Genomic DNA, 16,999 nt, shown 5'->3' on the forward strand with positions numbered 1-16,999 from the left:
GCACTGTGTGTTCTGACACCTTTCTATCATAGCCAGCATTAACTTCTTCAGTAATCTGTGTTACAGTAACTCTTCTGAGGAATTGGAGCACCTTCATTGGATCACCTTTGATAGGTACTAACCACTGCATACCGGGAACACCCAACAAGACCTGCTGTTTTGGAGATGCTCTGACTCAGTTGTCTAGCCATCACAATTTGTCCATTGTCAAAGTCGTTCAGATCTTTACCCTTGCCCATTTTTCCTGCTTCCAACACATCAACTTTGAGAACTGACTGTTCACTTACTGCTTAATATATTCCAACCCTTGACAGGCGCCATTGTAACGAGATACTCAATGTTATTCACTTCACCTGTCAGTGGTTTTAATATTTTGGCTGATTGGTGTATATAGTAGCATATAGTTGTCTCATGCCTACTATATATATATATATATATATATATATATATATATATATATATATATATATATATATATATATATATATAATTATTATTATTATTATTAGAGTAAATAATCAAGCCATTTCCGACAAATACTGTGTGCTGTTGACTAATGGCCTATTTGTTGATATTTTAGGACTCAAAGACTTCTAACAGTCTACACTGTGCTCACCACCAGCAGTCTAACACAGTGATGGCTAAATTTATCAAGGTAAGAACATTAATCCTTGTTGCCTCTATCAGTCTCATGCAATTTTCTGCATGGCCTTTCAGCAGTATGAAAAAAAAAAAGTAATATTCTGCAGCTCCTGTGTATCAAACCTTGAAAGCAAGTAGGAGCTTCTCTGAGTGAATACATACTTCTTAAAGGACTGTAACAAGCCTTTAATAGAAGCACACAATGCACTTTTATATCACTACTAATTAATTTCCCTAACCAAACATGAGCACAGTGTACCGAGGAACATTGAAGAAAGATGTTAAAGCAAGAACACTACTGTTCAAGATACGGTCCATGTCTAAACAGTTCAAATGATTCATTAGCAGTAAGTGACAGAATCCGTACTAACTGATGTATAAATAAATGCAGTGAAGACCACCATGTGTTGGTAATACTGCAGTGAGGTTTCTGCTTAAAAAAATATCAAGGATCCTTGCAGTAATATTTCCCTAAATCAATCTACATGCACATTGACATTTTTGTTTGTTTCAACATCTCTCTGGAGAGTGCTGTCTTATACACTGCACATATAAGACAGACGCGTTCACTTGATGATTATGCAATAAAGAGGAACATGGTGTTAGACATGAAATCTAATTGACATCAACAGTGATGATAAATAAAAAAAAACCTCTGTAACAAAAATAAAGAATCAGAATTGTGCACACATCTGGAAAGTCAAGAAAATTATTGAAGTGAATTGCACAGAAATATACATTTTAAACCTGTTGACCTCGGATATCACAATTCATGTTTACTTGGCAAACTTACCTGGGTTCTGTCACAAGCAAAGAGTAAGAACCCTGTAACACCTGCCCACCCACTAAATGCACTGACATGTAACTCTACTCGATGGCCCTGCCACATGGGTAGGTAACCTTGCAATGATTCTGATGTAAATCTTTTCTGGATGATCGAAATGCTGAAGTAAGATATTAAGAAGTAAGAATCAGGAGACCAAGAGCCATGGTAGAGTCAAAGAGATGGTTTGTTATGCACGCAAAGTCAGCCTGGGCACTCCATAGTCTAAACATACTGATATGCACTTATACTTATGTAAGTACTGATTTCTGTACTTATACTGATTACTGATATACTAAGAGAAAAACACAAGACAAAAACATAATCAAGAACAGAACCCCAAAACATCACGAGACCATGAGTACACATGGAAAATAACAGGAAATATATATATATATATATATATATATATATATATATATATATATATATTTTTTTTTTTTTCCTCCCCATTTTCTCCTCAACTGCTATTTGCCCTCTTCCACATACACAAGTTCACCACAATTTGCGAGTGTCTCAATGATTGACAGGGAAAGCCATCCCTCTGACCCAGACAGCATGGCCAGTTTTGCTCTCTTACACCACTGGCCATGGGTGGCTGTGGTATCATCTGGATTTAAACTCTCAATCTCCGGACAATAGGGCGAACAAGTTTCTGTTGCCCCCACTTGAAAGCCACATGAATGATGAAATTTTTTTCTTGTTCTGCTTTTTTTCTTTTTTTCTACAGTCTATTATTCTCAACATGCTGAATTGTATTGTTGGCATGTAGTTTGACAGAAACAATGGAAGAAAAATTATGAGATGCTTTAATGAAAATCGGCCAAGAGCTTACCCTGTGTTATAGAAATAAATTTAAACTCTATTCTTTTAAACAACTTTCCACAGTAGCTACTGAGCTACACACCTAATTAAGAGCCCTGATATGAAAGTGCATTTTCACACTTTGGTTTACCTAGGATCAACCACGGGCCAAAGCCCAGACCACTGTTTTCAAGTGGACTGAGATCAGATCTTGAAAACCAACCAGGGCTTGAAACTTTTAATCATTTGGTACACGGATCCTTTTTGATGTGAAACTTTGCATCCAGACTTCCTGCCTTTATTCCAATTACATCTCACTGTGTGTTAGCCGTTATTCCACTCAACTCTCAGAAATGTTCTGTTCCTGATGATGCCTGATCAGTGACACCCTCCATCTTGGTTGTGTGTTTCTACTGTAGGCTGCACTAATTTTTAACAGACCTTAAGAAATCAGCACTTGAGTATATTCAATTCTCGAGTACACAGACAGGGCAGTATCCAGTGTTGAGTTACATGTGCATGGTGAGGAGTTAATACTGAAATTGTGCACATCGGTATTCACATAAGTACAGGGCATTGGATGAGACAGCATCCTTATTAGAGACACTGATTTTGATTATCTCAAGGATCTCAAAAAATATGAACAACTCTTACTTCAAGTGAGCTGTAAGCATGGCAGGTGTGTGTTTGGTCAGCTTATCCTTTAAACTAATTCAAAATAACAATTAAAATAGCCTACATCCAACTAAAATAATAGAATGTTCTGTTTTATAAGCTGGCACATAATTAGGGTGGTAGCCATTTTGTTCAATTAAACTATTCGTTTAGCAGTAAATTGATATATCACCATATTATCATTATTTATTAATTTGTTAAAAAAATAAATAAATAAAATAAAAATCTTGGTTTCACGTTAAGCCCTACTACATTTGACCACAACAAAAGTTATTTACTTCTTCAGTCCACATTTTCTCTCCAAGCTGGCAACCTCAGAGGCCTGAACTATATGCAGGTCATTTCAATAATCTGAATAAGCTGCCCAAAATAAATCAACTTATTCACCCGCATAAGCGTACTCTGAATACAAGAAGTTTTCCCTGTATAAATATGGAGTAACTTTTGAACTTAACTCGCCGACTCTGAAAAAAGAGGGAACCTGTAAATGGTATTTTTGTGCTTTGTGGCTACAGAAGGCCAATGCTAGGTCGTATTTGATTCTAAGTTTCACATAAAATTAGGGCAAAAGTCACTCGCAGTACATAAATGGTTTGCTGATTTATATATATATATATATATATATATATATATATATATATATATATACATATATATATACATATATATATACATATATATATGAGCATGTAACATGGCTTAACACTTAGACACCTGCAAACATTTTTCTAAAGTGCTGCCCCTTTGAGATATTTTATGTTTGATAGAAATCAAAAAGCCAAATTCTCCAAATTTCCCAGAACAGCTCTCTTTATCCTGGGTAGTGAGTATGCTTTTAAATCATAAACTGTGCAGATTCTCTCCCGAGGAACGTCAGAGCATGTAAGCAGAAAACAACTCAGCACTTAGCAGGTTGTTTAAGCGCAGTTCTGTTGGCTGTGTTTGAATATCAGGCTCAAGCACTCTTTCTATATTCCTGGCTCTTGTGTTTAACATTTGTAATGGGAGCTGACTTGTTCAAATGAGTTTTTGTTACCTTGATAATTTCCAGCTGATTTGATTGGGCAGTAGGAATCAGTGAGTCCTGTGTGTGTGTGTGTGTGTGTGTGTGTGTGTGTGTGTGCGTGTGTGTGTGCGTGTGTGTGTGCGTGTGTGTGTGTGTGTACACAAGTGTACATGTTTGCAGAGAGGGTGACAGAGAGAGTGATGTCTCAGTCCTCAAGTGACCATATTTAACTTTGTGTGTGTTTCTGCAGTCTTGCCTTCAGGCTTGAGCTGCCATATGCAGCCTAGAGAGACTTACCCTTTAAGGTCCTGCTGACACTGGCAGACAGTCTCATACACTTCTCTTCATACTCTCATACTCAGTCAGGGTCAACTGTTGTTGCACTCCTCATGACACCACCTCGAGTCATGTGCAAAAGTGTCAGTGCAACTGTAAAGCTGACAACACACTTAACACACACATTCAATGAGGGATATCACACTTGATCAAGCTCTGGGGTGTCAAACATGTGGGCAGTGGGCCAGGGCTAGCCCCATAGTGGTTCAAATCCTGCCCACCAAATGAATTTAGAGTCCATGTTCTGAATTAAAATCCTCATGCGGTCTTTAATTGAATTGAAATTGATTCTCTTGACATTGGACTCAATTACCTAATAAGCAATGAGAGCGTGTGTGTTACACTGATTTTATCATGGGTGAGGGTGTTCTTGATGCATAACGCAATGCAGAGTGTGACAAAAACAATGTGAAACAATTAAAAATGTATTTACTATATTATTAATAATACCCATAATAAAGATTTCTTCTGTCTGCTAACAATAAGCTTTAATTGCTAAGGAACATTATTGTAATGATGAGTGTATATCAAGGATTTTACAACTGCTTTGAACGTGGCTCAGCCAATCATATTTTAGAACTGAAATTATACATTTTATAAAATGAGATTGACACCCCTGATCTAGCTTCAGCTTTCAGATGCACTTACCAAACGAACATTATTCCAATACTCTGACGACACAATCCACCATTCCTACAGGAGTGCTCAACCTTCAAGGTCTTATTGAGTCATTTTGTTCTTAGATTAGCAAGGTGAATACTCACCACTGTGCACAAATGCACACCTGCTATTAGCATGGCCATCAAACATGCGAAAGGCGTTTGTAAACCTATGTCCATAAATTATGTAAATATTATGTAAATATGCTGAGATTTAGCTAGTAATCTCTTGAGCCCGACTGTATATTAAACATCTAGGACTCATTCTTTTCTTTAGCCGTAGAATCCTTTTTCCCCTTAAGATACTCAAAATACTATATACCCCTAATGCATGATATCTGTTTATTCATCTTTATAATATTTCATAAATCTAAATAACTGTTTTGTCAATTATATGAACACGGCACCCACAAATTAGAAGAGAAAATCATAAGTTATGAATAATATCACTTATAAATAAATTCCAGAAATGATAAAAATGAATTAAAGTTGTTAAAATAAAAATGCATGTATCCAATTTCCCAGATTGTACTGTATGTTATGGAAATGTAATTGTGTGAATGCATCACGGAACTCATTTTTCGTTTTTAGATCATTGCAATCACTTGTGTTTAGTCTGTGTCCCAAATAAACTGTAAAATCCTGTACTAAATAGTGTGTAAAAATTGTTCAACACTTTTAGTGGACTAATATTAGTTCCTATGGCAGCTTATGATTTACTATAATACTATGTGCTTTAGGACGCAGCCTTATTCGCTGGTGAAATACCATTTTCATTATGATGCATGGGTAGCTTTTGAGTCTTTTTTTTTTTAAATAATGGTCAAATTATAATAAAATAATAAAACAGTACATAAAATATTCTATTTAGAAAAACAAATGTGGTACTGGTTAAAAGTTTGGAATTTGCACTTCTCAAGTTTAAATCACATTAAAACACCTTCTTCTGCTTATAAACCTAAATTTGGGGTCAAGTGAAACTGAATCTGCTCTTATGACAGATATTTCTGGTGAATTTGTGTGAGCTATGACAGAAATGATTGATTTAAACATGCCTCTTGTTATTTCTGTGTGACTTCAGAAGGTTGAGGCTTTAGTGTGTCAGTTGCAGATAATTTCATCACAGCAGCAACACGTCACTGTGATTCCTCTAGCACAGGCGATAAAATATGCCTACATATGCCAGTTTGCATTTCTAAATAAGACGCTCTGATTGGCTGTAGTGACCTTCCAGAGCCAGAACGGGGAAAAAATCTTCAGGAATTGATCTATGTAAGGAATAAAAGCTAAGTGGCAAGCTTTTATATGAAAATAATACGATGGGGTGGTTGTGATACGGCCTGGATCAAACCAGAGTTACTGTTACCACCCTGGAGTGGATTATTATCGGATAACAGCATGACCCATATACCACAGAGATTTTGACAACATTAATTACATTATTAATTAATTAATGAACAGAACATTGTGTTACTTAACCATTTACAGTTGCATTCAATGTTAGGTCTATGAGACACATTCGTTCCTGTTATTAATTTTTTTTAAACAAATGTAAACAGTCGTTTCATTACCAGCCTCTTTTTTTCTCCCTCTTGTAGTTAATAAAAGAAACAACAACAACAACAAAAACCTCAGTTTGTCCTATTGCTGAGAAACTGGAAAGCACAAAGTCGGCTTTTGTGAAGATTCTACCACAGTAGAAAACGTCCTGACACTGGAGACTCCTTCCCTGAATTTTAAATTAACATCTTCTATCAGAACACTTCATGTGAAATGAGTTTAGGTTTTATTTTCTCAGTTTATTATTAGGTTTAGATTATGTGGAGCATCTGACATACAAGTCCCTGTGAACGAGTTACTACTGTATAGAAACGTATCATAACAAGCACTTTTAAGGAGTTATTAAGCATCTATATACTAAATATATATGACATGTCATCCTGTTGGGATAACTGAGATAGAGATATGATAGTTTTTCAGGTTTAAAGTTTACAATAACAAGTCTGTTAATAATTAGTGAATAAGTAGTAAATGTTCTTTACATGTCCTCTTCCTCAGGGGAGTTTATGACCTATTCTGCTTCTACTCGTTGCACAGGTATTTTTCCGAGCAGAGGACAGTCAGCCACTGGCCATCTGCCAAGTACGAGTAGAGCCGACTCCCCACATAGTCGACCAGACCTTTCGCTTCTATCAGCCCGAGCTCTCCTTCTTTAAGAAAGCCATCCGGCTGCCTCCTGCTGAACCCGGCACACCAGGTGTTGCTCATTATCAGCCTTACAACTGTTCCAACACACACACTTTCTTTCTCTGTTGCTTTCCCTCTCTGTTTCTGTCTCTCTAACACATACACATTTACACAGTGCTGTTCTGTTCACTATTACTGATCTAAAGACCACATTTGTCCTCTGTCTCCTCTCTCTCTCTCTGTCTCTCTCTCTCACACACACACACACACACACACACACACACACACACACACACACACACACAGATGCTTGTTCCAGGCTCCAGGTGCGCTGCAGCGACCCCAATGTGATCTGCCACGTCATCGCTACGGTGAGCCAGTCACACGCCGCCTATCAGAGTAGTCAGCCAACCGGAACTGAGACTGAGAGGAAACACTTTATTAATTCACTTATATTTGGTGCACTAATGATGTTCATTAAAACTGCTCTGCTGAAATGGCTTGTTCTTGTATTATTTAATTGGAGAGTAAATTAGTCAAATAAATACACTGATTATTATGTTTTAATGCACTGCAGGCTCCAGGAGAACCTCAGGACATTTATCTGAAAGTGCCAGGGGCTCCCAGTCCCCAGATTAAAACATTTGTCATCACTGTGTTCAAGTATGTGCCATTTCACCTTGGCTCTGCATGTGTGTGTTTGTGTATACACGCATGTGTGTGAGTGGGCATGCCTGCATGTAGCTGCTGCATCCTTGATTAATCTCTGCTTGTGTGATTAATGTCATTTGCTTAATCAAGGTTTCTCATTTACTGTCTGATTGCATCATGTTGCAATATTCATTTATTCATCACAGCCAGAGTCAGACATTTCTCAGTCAAGGAAATGGATTAAACAGCATCATGACAAAAAAAAAACAAAAAAAAAAACAACTCTGCTTCAGGAATCACTAAAGAATTTGGTGCTGTTGTTCATCAATGCTAATACAAATCAATTAATCACTAATTAGTCATTAATACATTAATTAGTTAGCTAATTAGTTCTTGATATGTACACTCAAGTCTATATACTGTACATTTTAATAACCCTTCACATGGTGAGATTTTGTTGTCATTTCTATACATATACCTAGTTCTACAGACATTCCTAATATCAGATTGGCTGAGAAGCTTTCGTTATGTTGCTTAGCAACCAAAGCTTACTGTTTGAGTACATTGCATGGTGTTTATTAAGAATATTATCCATAATAAATGTAATTATTTACTGAACACTGGATTTTAGCATTTGATCATGGGTAAAGGTAAAGGTTTTAGGCACTCCGCTTAGTGTTAACTTGCCCATGATGAAACCACTGTAACGTATGCCCTATCATGGATTATTGCTTTATAAAGATTCCATTCGTACTCTTACTCTGGTGCACGAGCATCACAAACATTGTGTCACGAACGTTTGATTAGGTTTATCTCCATTTCACGATGGCATCTTTAGACAAATTGACTATTCTTACCACAGCGTTTGTTAAAATGATTCCTTAACCAATGTGTTCTTTTCAGGAAGATAGCCTAGGCAATTAATAAAAAGTAAATAACCCTTTCCATGTCATTTTGATCATACACACAGTATTTATGATTCTATGATTAAAGTACACGTCAAAGTACGCTATAAGGTTTGTGGAAACATGACCATCAAACCCATATGTGCATTTTGAACATCACATTCCAAATTTAGTCCCACCTTTGCTGTTATAATAACCTATACTCTTTCTACTAGATTTTGGAATGTAGCTGTGAGATTTTACTCATTCAGCCACATGAGTATTAGTGAGGTCAAACATTGATCTTGGGCAAGAAGGCCTCGTGCATTCAGGTTCATTCCAAAGGTTTTCACTGGGGTTGAAGTCAGGGCTCTGTTCAGGCCACTCAAATTCATCCAATCTTGACAAACCATAACTTCATGGAGCTTCATGTTAGAACAGTTTTGGGCCTCTTAGTTCCAGTGAAGGGAAATTGTAATGCTACAATAAACAAAGACATTCTATACAATTCCACCTTTGTGGCAACAAATTGGAGAAGGCACACATATGGGTGTGATGGTCACAAGTCCTCATACTTTTGCTATATAGTGTATGTTATCGGTTCATTTGCTTTTTAGTAGCTAGCAGTAAAACCTGACTGCTATCCCTTAAGTTGGAGATTCAAGGTGGGCCATACCTTTATTTTGGAGAAAAAAAAATTGTAATAAGAATAAGAGCAACAATAAAAAATACTGCCATAGAACATCAACAAAGATTCACTATTTTTATAAACTTTAGTAAACAAAAATAGCTTGTTATTTTTTAATCTGTTTTTCATGACCAATTAACCTGGGCATGCAATAAACATAAAGCATAAATAGCATAATGAATGAAATATACCTTTTGTCTTAAAATCAAAGCAAATATTCAGAAAGCATTTCAAAGATTTAAATTTGATTTACATGCAGCAGGGAAGATGGTGAGTTAAGAGTGGCAGAGATGTTTGCCTCCTCTTTATTAAATGTATAAGATTTACATACATGAATACACTTACTGCATGTAAAACAGTCCCTATATATATTGTATATGTGTTTTTGAATTATTTCTTAGTATCTCTGACCTTGCACATCCAAATGTTAAAACGTCTTTCTGTTCAGACTGGTAGATGAATAAATTTTGTGTGTGTGCGCGTGTGGTAGTGATCCCTGGCTGGCCTCCCCTACTCAAACGTGGCAGGTGTACATGCATTACCTGCAGAAATTGGACATTAGCTGTGTGTGTGGTACGCTCAGCTGGCACTCCCTGGTACTGCGTGGCACACAGAGCATCCGCAAGGTCAAGTGCTACACTTCCCACCCTCTGGAGCTGCAGGTACACACAGTGGGGTCAAAGGGCAACAAAAAATTGTGACTTGCTCTTTGGGATTTGTCCCTATTTATTTAGCACCGCAAAAAATGACATCTTATGAAGTGAAAATATCTTGACTATACTTATTTATCTAGTATTTACTATTATACGATTACAATAAACCAAATATAATAATATTAAATCTATCTAAAGACATTGAACTCATTTTAAGCTTTACATTTTCTTGTTCTATTGGAGGATAGTTTTGCTTCTTTCTAGAAATAAATGCTTAAAATGAGCAAAATTATTTGCCAATAGACCAAAGATTATTTCAAGCTTGAAATTAGTTAAGAAAAGTCTAGAAATATGTTTAATGATCCTATATATATATTTTATATTATGTTGTAATCTTATAATAGGAAATGCTCTCTCTCTCTCTCTCTCTCTCTCTCTCTCTCTCTCTATCTATCTATCTATCTATCTATCTATCTATCTATATATATATATATATATATATATATATATATATATATATATATATATATATATATACTGTATTTGACTATATTCAAAATATCTTCACTTGCTAAGATGTCATTTTTTGAGATGAGTGTGAGATGAACTAAATCACAGTTTCAGTAACGATGTAGGAAGAAGAGATTACTGACTTGATGAGGAAGACCGACACAATAAGGCGAGATTACGGTGAAATGAAAACATTCAAACATCAAGAAACAAAGGCAACACAACATCCTTTATTTGATTGTTCAGTGGGACTTATTTTAGGTTCCACTCTGAATGCAAGGATATTTTTTATAGCAATTATTTATATTGCAGCTAATCTATTTACAGGTTTTAAGCTATCAGTGCAAACCAGCATGAAGTTTTGACACGAGATGAATATAATCAGTTTAATATACAAACAATAATCACTAGAACAATCACTCACTGAATGCATTTAGCACTAATCATAATTCCCTGCCGTACAGAAACATAATTAACTGAATCTATTAATCCTAGTTTGTTTGTTTTTTCCCCTGTTTTTCCTGTATTATAATACTATGCGTCCATGGTTAATAAATTAGTAGTCATGTGCTGTATATATTCTGCTTAATTACAGACAGTTAGAAGGTAGTAAACTGATAGCTCTTGACAGCTGTATATTTACATCATAACAGTAAAAACTGTAGTAATAGACATATGGGAGAAGCGTTTCCTGTCTTGTTAGACAAGCTACCCAAAGCGCTTTGATATTAAAATGCTTTAATTTCTCATGATAATTTTAAGTAGAAAATAATGTTGCCACCATGGGACCTCTGCACACTGCATACCCTTGCTGCAGTAAAATTTTCATCACATGTAGTGTGCAAAAATGTAACCACAGGCACATGCAGTAGCAGCAGTAGGAAGCGTAAAATTTATAGTACACATTTTCACCATATAGTTATTAGCACTATAAAAAAATATTTAATCATGCACACAACTCAAAGCATGACATACTGTATAAATAAGGGATATTTTAAGCTCAGGAACATACTGTATGTATAGTTTATGTATAGTTTTATTTAATCTATTTAGTTATACATTTTAAGCTCCTTTATATTCTTCAGTTCATTCCCTCTTGAATACAGACCACTGGTTTTCAGTAGGGTTCAAATGCAGAGACTGAAATGCCCATTGCCAACATTGAGCCTTGTTTATCAATCTTTTGCACATTTGCGTAAAGTTTGCGTAAACCAATCTGAAGTACAAATTTTACAGTGAATTTACAAACATTTCGGAAGCGCTGATTTTCTTCATACTTGCATGTGTATGTTGATGAATGCCAATCACCCGTAAACTACCATGTGTATGCACAGAAAAGATGATTTGCATGTAGTGACGCTCACAAAACTCCATAAAATTTCAAGTGCACAGACAGCTATGAGCGCATAACTATTGATCGGAGTAAAGACTGAAAAACAGAAATGGGAATTATTTTGACTCACTACTATGCCAATAAATATATTTAATAACATATAATAATAATAATAATAATAATAATAATAATAAAACGTGAGTGCTGAGGTATTTATGTATGGCTTACATCTATGTGCACACAAAGAGACATCTTTTGTCATAACTAAATGATTTATGAGTTTCTTTTGTCATAACTGAATGATTACTTTTATTTGTCTTAATTTATGGGTTTGAGGTACTGTAGCTGCCTTTCTTTATGGTATTCTTAGTCACTGACCTAGTGAATTAGCGGATGAGGATTGAGGATGTGTTTTTTATAGAGACTTAAAAGCATAATCTGAAGTCAATCAAGTGGAGGTTAAATTGGTTAGTATTCTTATGTGTAAGTTTACACACAGGAGCAGGAGTAAGATACAAACATTTTTCAGAATTTTCATGAATACCATACTGTAAAAAAATGACATCTTAGCAAGGGGATATAGCTTGATTTTCTTTGTATTTTCTTTTATATGATTAAAATAACCCAAATAAAAGATTATTAAGCCTATTTCTAGCCATTTTTGTGCTCACCTCAAGCTTCAAAAAGTTCTTTTGGCATCAGTGATCATTGATTCTATTGGCAGATCATTTCTAGAAAATGATCTGCCAATAGAATAAGACAGTTTGTAATAAGTAAAAAAAATATCTTGAAATAGGTTTATTGCCATCTTATAATAGGAAATACTAGATAAATCTGTAAATCTATATTTCAAATATATTTAGTTGCTAAGATTATTTGCAGTGCAAATTTGTTGTGTAAACAATTGTATGAACGATTTATGCATAAATCCATTCTTATCCAGCTTGATAAATGAGGCTCATTGATTGGGTGGTTCTGTTGCATTTCTTTGTTGATTTGGAAGTATATCTGGCTCATAGTCTCTAGTACTTGGCAAAATTCATGATGTCAACAATGTGTGTATGTGTGTTGGCCAGGTGGACCCAGAGGAAGTGTTTGCTCTCCCTGCTCTGGGTGTGCAAGACATTAGGCTGGGAGTGAAGGCTCTGCACTCTGGGAGCTGCTTCCGCTACCTTAATGTGGTGGATGTGGACACAAGACAGCTGGTAGCATCCTGGCTTCTGTGCCTCACCTTCAGGCAGCCTGTTATATCACGGGTAACGGCTTTTTATTGGCATGCCTTTACCAGCATCATTTACACAGCCTTGATATTTTTCTGGAATGCACACCTGAAGTCCACACAGGATATCACAAAAAATAGTAGATTCACATAGTAAATGGGTGTTTCAGGCAGCCAGCTAAATAAATGAAATAATCAATCAGGCATACTACATACCCCTGTACACCCTACGTAGTGCACTATATGCCCATTAGAACTCCATTTGAGTATCAGACACAGGAAAAGTGTAAATAATGAATTGTAATGTCACTTTTCATACAGATATGTGCATTTTTGTCTGACATTAAGTGACACAAGTCCTTTGTCCAAACACATGTTAGGTACAGTACTGTGTAAAAGTCTTAGGTATGTGTGTAGAAATCCTGTAAAGAAAAGATGCCTTCAAAAATAATGAAATTAAATGTCTACATAATTATTTTCTACATAAAAATCTACTATAAAGAACAGTACACAGCACTACACTAAACAAAACAAAAAGTTACTATTTGGCATGACAAGCCTTTATTTATTTATGTATTTTAAATTTTTTTTTTTTTTTTTTTTTAAATGCATCAGTAGTCTCGGTACACTTTATGCCATTTTATAAGGAAATTGGCTTGTAAGCATCTTGAAGAATCTGCCACAGTTCTTCTCCTCCTTTCACTGACACGCTTGCTTTTGTTTTTTGAAGCTAATCCCTGACAACCAGCAGTCTTTTTTTTTTTTTTTTGTCTGAAAAGCAGTCTGTTATGTAATATGTTGCTTGCTTTGCTGACGTACTTTTTTTCTTTTTATTTTCTTTTTAGATTTAATTTTGCTTGGAAAGGTAATGCTTATAAATCTTAAATGTTGTTTTTACTGACCCTGATGTAATCCAATAAACATATAAGACAAACTTTGTATATAAAAAATGAAAAATTAGTTTGCCTAAGACTTTTACACAGTACTGTTGTAACTACAGCCCCAGGGCATATTTCAATTTTGATCATTTTACAAGGCTATGTCAAGATAGATTGGTGCGTCAATCATTCCAGGATTTCAAATCTGTCATCCTGATTATTTGCTGCCAAAACCCACGCAAAGATGCATGTGCCAAGGGAGATGACTGTATGATAGTCATGAAGCATAAAGTTCATATTGACATCTTAATATCTTACCTTCATATGTTTCAGTAATCTTAATTGCCTTTGGACTCGACCACTTGCTGCAGTTTTGTTCTAAGTGTGAATGATGTATACATGTCCAGGCTTGATTTGTATTCTTTAACACACACATGTGTCTTTTAGGCTTTTCACAGAAACAGTGGCCTTTTTTTCACATTTTCACATTTTCCATTAGCTCCCGAATGCACTTGGGCTGTCCTTTATGTCTTAACACTTTCGAGACGTACGTAACATTTGGACAAGCTTGGCCCAGGGGAGTCCATATGCTTTTAACTTAGCTGTGGATCTGCTGGTTAAGTGACACATAATGTTCTTTTAATTTACCAGAAATAATGGCACCATTTGCATGAAGGACAGATGGTGACACAATGTAAGTAATGTGGAACATAAAAAGTGTTCTTTAATATGGCCACCTCGCCTGCCTGTGTGTGGCAGAGCAGCTCAGAGAATGACAGGAGGAAACATGCTTTCAGATCAAGCTGAGCAAAATGGAGCCTCGGGTATTCTTAGATGTTAAACTCTACTTTAATCATGCTGGCTTTCTTTCTGACTCAACTCCTTTCTCTTAAGCTTTCTTGCTACTCATACTTTACACTCATTATTTGATTTTTTTTTTTTTTTTAAATATTTTTGTTTGCCTTTTTTCTTACATCTCCCTTTGTGTGGCTCGCTCTAATCGTTTCTTTTGCCAATACTCTGTCTCTCTCTTCGGCTGTCCCCATTTCTCTTTCTCCTATTGCGTAGATCTGTATAGCTTCCTCTTGCTTTTTTACAGCTTGCCAGAAAACATGGCACAATATAAAACACTTTGAGGTGGGGGAAAAAAACCTGCAGATTTGCAATACCAAGGCTTTTTCGAAGCTAATGTGTATTAAGAATATTGTGAACACTACTTTTGTATGCTGTATCACACTTGCAGGCCTTTGAGATCCAAGTGCCTGTAGGGGGTGGAAGAGGCAGCAATAAGAAGATCGGCTTCACCAATCCCTATCCTTCCAACAGAGGATTCAGGCTGTGCTCGGACCATCCAGACCTACTGCAGTTCAAAGAGGAAAAGTTTCAGGTTAGATAAAGCACCTTGCATTAGACAACTTGTGTTCAGGGTTATTTTATCTTTCAGTCTGCATTTGCTGGGATCTAAAACCGTGAATCCTTAGGCGACTTCTTCCCTGAACCACTAGCTTGTTAAAGGTAAAGGCAGAACATTCTGTAATATTTAGCAAAGTTTTCACATTCCACAAGCTGTCAATAAAATCTGTTGAGGTGAGAAACTCTGGTTTCTTTGTATGCCCAAGGTTCTGTAAATGAGAGCAAAAATAAATAATGTGGACCACCAACATCCAACTAGTCACGACACAGAGGCGTGTCTGCATCCCTATCAAGTTGTTGTAGTTCAGAAAGCTATGGTCATTCAGGTGTTCTAGCATATGCAGCGTGTGTGTGTGTGTGTGTGTGTGTGTGTGTGTGTGTGTGTGTTTTAGTGTGTAGCTTCAGGGACATACTGGAGGAAGGGTTCTGTATCTATTCTATTTCTCTTTTAAAACAGCTATCTTCAGAAAACGTATTCAAAAGTTCTTCACTCTACCTTGACAAAGCGGCTCCAGCAAATTTCATGGAAAATGAAACAAAAAGCTGTTCTGAGACTGCAGTCTCTATTATCTCTTATTATCTCTGATCATGTCTCACTGGGAAAAAATAATGTCTTAGCAAGTGAAGATATCTTGAATAAAGGAAAGTTTGTGTAATATTTCTCGTTATGAGATTATTATGTAAGAAATATACGACCATTAAGCCATTTTCTAGACATATCGCTAAAACTTCTAATTGTCTTATTCGATTGGTACAGTGCCCTCCACTAATATTGGCACCCTTGGTAAATATGAGCAAAGAAGGCTGTGAAAATTGTCTTTATTGTTTGTTCATTTGTTCAAATAATTCACAAAAATACTCTGCTCTCATGGATATCAAACAATCGCAAAGACAATTGCACAAAAAATATCTTCAAGAGCTTAACAAAATGGGAAGTGGCTATAAGAAAATAGCACAAGTATTGAAAATGCCAATTTCCACCATGAGGGCAATAATTAAGAAGTTCCAGTCAACTGGAAATGTTATGAATCAACATGGAATTGGACGTGTGTCTATATTGTCTCAACACACTGTGAAGAGGATGGTTCGAGTGGCCAAAAAAATCTCCAAGGATCACAGCTGGAGGATTGCAGAAGTCTCCAAAACTACAATCCGAAGTCACCTACATCACCACAAACTGTTTGGAATGGAAAAAAGCCTCTACTCTAATTCAAAAACAAATTCAAGCGTATTTAGTTTGCCAGACACAACTGGAACTTCAAATGGGATTGGGTTCTATGGTCAGATGTAACCAAAATAGAGCTTCTTGGAAATAAACACTAGAGGAGGTTTTGGCGCACACAGAGAGGTAGCCATATGGAAAAGTAGCTAATGCCCAAGGTAAAATATGGTGGTGGCTCTTTAATGTTTTGGGGCTGTTTTTCTGCCAGAGGACCAGGACATTTTGTTAGGATACATGGCATCATGGACTCTATTAAAAATCAACAGATATTGAATGAAAACATGATTGCCTCTGCCAGAAAGCTTAAAATGGGCCGTGGTTGGATCTTCCAGCAGGACAATGATCCAAAACACACATCAAAATCAACACAAAAATGGTTTACTGACCACAAAATCAAGGTCCTGCCATGGCCATCC

At 36.1% G+C, this 16,999-nt stretch overlaps 1 protein-coding gene across 2 annotated transcripts in view; it reads left to right on the forward strand.

Annotated features, from left to right (window-relative positions):
* The window catches only part of nphp4 (nephronophthisis 4), a 208,992-nt gene that overhangs the window by 185,819 nt on the left and 6,174 nt on the right, over positions 1 to 16,999 (forward strand). For both annotated transcript variants that reach the window (XM_053625420.1, XM_053625421.1), the window contains exons 22-28: positions 581 to 655; positions 7,043 to 7,202; positions 7,439 to 7,503; positions 7,710 to 7,795; positions 9,846 to 10,017; positions 12,928 to 13,107; positions 15,192 to 15,335. In XM_053625420.1, coding sequence (XP_053481395.1) covers positions 581 to 655; positions 7,043 to 7,202; positions 7,439 to 7,503; positions 7,710 to 7,795; positions 9,846 to 10,017; positions 12,928 to 13,107; positions 15,192 to 15,335 — 882 coding nt within the window. The remainder of the gene's footprint in view (positions 1 to 580; positions 656 to 7,042; positions 7,203 to 7,438; positions 7,504 to 7,709; positions 7,796 to 9,845; positions 10,018 to 12,927; positions 13,108 to 15,191; positions 15,336 to 16,999) is intronic.

This window comes from Ictalurus furcatus, chromosome 5, assembly GCF_023375685.1.
Source record: "Ictalurus furcatus strain D&B chromosome 5, Billie_1.0, whole genome shotgun sequence".
In the NCBI taxonomy this organism is placed as follows: Eukaryota; Metazoa; Chordata; class Actinopteri; order Siluriformes; family Ictaluridae; genus Ictalurus; species Ictalurus furcatus.